Here is a 2492-nt window from a genome sequence, read left to right on the forward strand (position 1 = left end):
TTACTGTGTTTAATCTTTCATTAATTAATCATTAAGCATTATTGGTTGTTGTACATAAGTCATAGATGCTGGATATAGAGAAAAAATAAGACTCAGAAATTTCACAGTGTAATGGGGAGAGAGTCATACACATAATTATTAAACAACTTTATATCTCCCAAGGGAGGCATGTTGAAAATGTGTGGTTCTCTCTCCATAGGAGAAGGCATGATAGAAGGACTGCATGGAGGTGGATATATTCAGCTGATTTTTGAGTGAATACTAGGAATTTGCCAAATGATCAAATGGAGAAAGCCATTCTGTGCAGGAAAAGCACCAAATAAAAAGCCATGCTAGTGTGAGAAAGCATGTTTTTAGACATTTCACAACACTTAGGTGTGATGGGAACATGAAGTATATGGTGAAATACGGAGGTAAATAATGCTAGACAGGTAGGCAAGAGCAAGGTCAAGAAGAACTCTGCATGCCATTGTATCAGGATCCCGGGAGAAGACAGATGGCACACTCAGTTCAGGTAAATTGAGGAGAATGTAATATGGAAACCATTTACAAGAGTGTGGGTGTGCGTAAGGAAATCACAAGTGCTTGTGATGTTCCTTAGGTACATGACAGCAGGCACTGTTACAACCATTGGACTTCAGGGACAAGAGGAAGATGTTACTAGAGGAAACCAGGGCCAGAGAATACTGTTTAGACATGGATGCAGTGAGCTTGCAACAACCCTGCTGGGAGGGTGCTGAAGGAATAAACACCTAACCTCACTCTTACTCTTCCCTCCGCTCTCCTGTTGGTGTTTCCTATTGCTTAATTCAACCATAAGTGAGAGGGTGAGCAACTCTCAACGTAGTCCATAGAGATCAATGTCCCAGAGCCCAGAACATGATAGAAAGCGGTGGAGGATACAATGGAGGAGCTTAATGCCAGGTATGCTGTACAGCACACACTTAGAGAGGTTATATTTACATTATAGTTGATCACACTCACGTTAGAATATTTAGGCAGCAAAGCAGAGGCTTCACTGGAAGATGGAAATCCTGAAAGTGGGCATATTAGTTACAGAGCTATTTTAATAGCACAGACAGGAAGTGAGGAAGGCATGAATTTGAGTAAAATTGGTGGGAATGAAGAAAGGCAAGAAATTCAATGACTATTTAGGAGGAGTAAATGACATCTGAGGTGATATAATTTCATTTTTCAACCACTTTTAGGAAGATAAAGCCTCTGTTCTCTGCATCATTATGCTCTCTACATCTGTGCCCAATGACACTGCCCCCCACCCTTCTGCATTTATTCTGCTTGGAATCCCTGGGATGCAAGACCAGCATGTTTGGATTGCCATCCCCTTCTGCTCCATGTACATCCTTGCTCTGTTGGGCAACGGTACCATTCTTTACATCATCATGACAGACACAGCTCTGCATGAGCCAATGTACCTTTTCCTGTGTCTACTTTCCATCACTGATCTGGTACTCTGCTCAACTACATTGCCCAAAATGCTAACAATATTCTGGCTTGAGTCTCACATAATTTCCTACCGTGGCTGCCTCACCCAGATGTTTTTTGTTCACGCAGTCTTTGCCACAGAGTCAGCTGTTCTTCTGGCCATGGCTTTCGACCGCTATGTGGCTATCTGCCGTCCACTTCATTACACGGCCATCCTCAATGCCACCATGATTGGGAAGATTGGTCTGGCAGGTGTGGTTCGTGGTCTTCTGTTTGTTTTCCCCTTTGTCATCCTTATTGAACGCTTACCTTTCTGTGGACATCACATCATCCCCCACACCTACTGTGAGCACATGGGCATAGCCAAGCTGGCCTGTGCCAGCATCAAGCCTAACACCATTTATGGTCTCACTGTGGCACTGTCAATCACTGGCATGGATGTGGTCCTCATTGCCACTTCCTATGTCCTGATCCTGCGGACTGTGCTGAGCCTACCCTCCAAGGATGCCCAATTCAGAGCATTTAGCACTTGTGGAGCCCATATCTGTGTGATTCTTGTCTTCTATATCCCTGCCTTTTTTTCCTTTTTCACACATCGCTTTGGCCACCAAGTACCTCCTCAGATCCACATTGTACTTGCAAATCTCTATCTCCTCGTGCCCCCTGTTCTCAACCCCCTGGTATATGGCATTAATACCAAACAGATCCGCCTGAGAATATTTGACATTTTTATGGGGAGGAGGTAAATACAATTGCTACATACCCCAAGGTCTAATGGGGAAAGTTATAATTAATCTTTTACCTTTTTCAGCACCTCTTTTACTTGGACTAGAAGTTGCTGTTTCTGCTAATCCTAGCAAGCCAGGATCATGTATTATCTGAGAGTTTTTGAAGTATTTAGAACAATTCACCTACACTTGCTATATGTACAGAAAACCATAGAATACAATTTTCCTGTAAAATTATCACGTAGCCTGTTAATAGGCCTGTAGGTCTTGAATCTTTCTAGGGAAAGGTGAGGAGGCAATGTATAATTACAGTACACTTGA

General features: G+C 42.9%; 1 protein-coding gene across 1 annotated transcript; it reads left to right on the forward strand.

Moving 5' to 3' along the window:
- Positions 1–1238: 1238 nt before the first annotated feature.
- LOC123641932 (olfactory receptor 52D1-like) lies at positions 1239–2189 on the forward strand. The gene has a single exon (XM_045556873.1). The coding sequence runs from the start codon at positions 1239–1241 to the stop codon at positions 2187–2189; it is 951 nt and encodes a 316-aa protein (XP_045412829.1).
- Positions 2190–2492: the final 303 nt, after the last annotated feature.

The sequence above is a fragment of the Lemur catta genome, chromosome 7 (genome assembly GCF_020740605.2).
Source record: "Lemur catta isolate mLemCat1 chromosome 7, mLemCat1.pri, whole genome shotgun sequence".
In the NCBI taxonomy this organism is placed as follows: domain Eukaryota; kingdom Metazoa; phylum Chordata; class Mammalia; order Primates; family Lemuridae; genus Lemur; species Lemur catta.

What these genes read in the sequence shown, in the direction of transcription:
- LOC123641932 (XM_045556873.1), top strand. Translation starts at nt 1,239, where the DNA reads ATGCTCTCTACATCTGTGCCCAATGACACTGCCCCCCACCCTTCTGCA.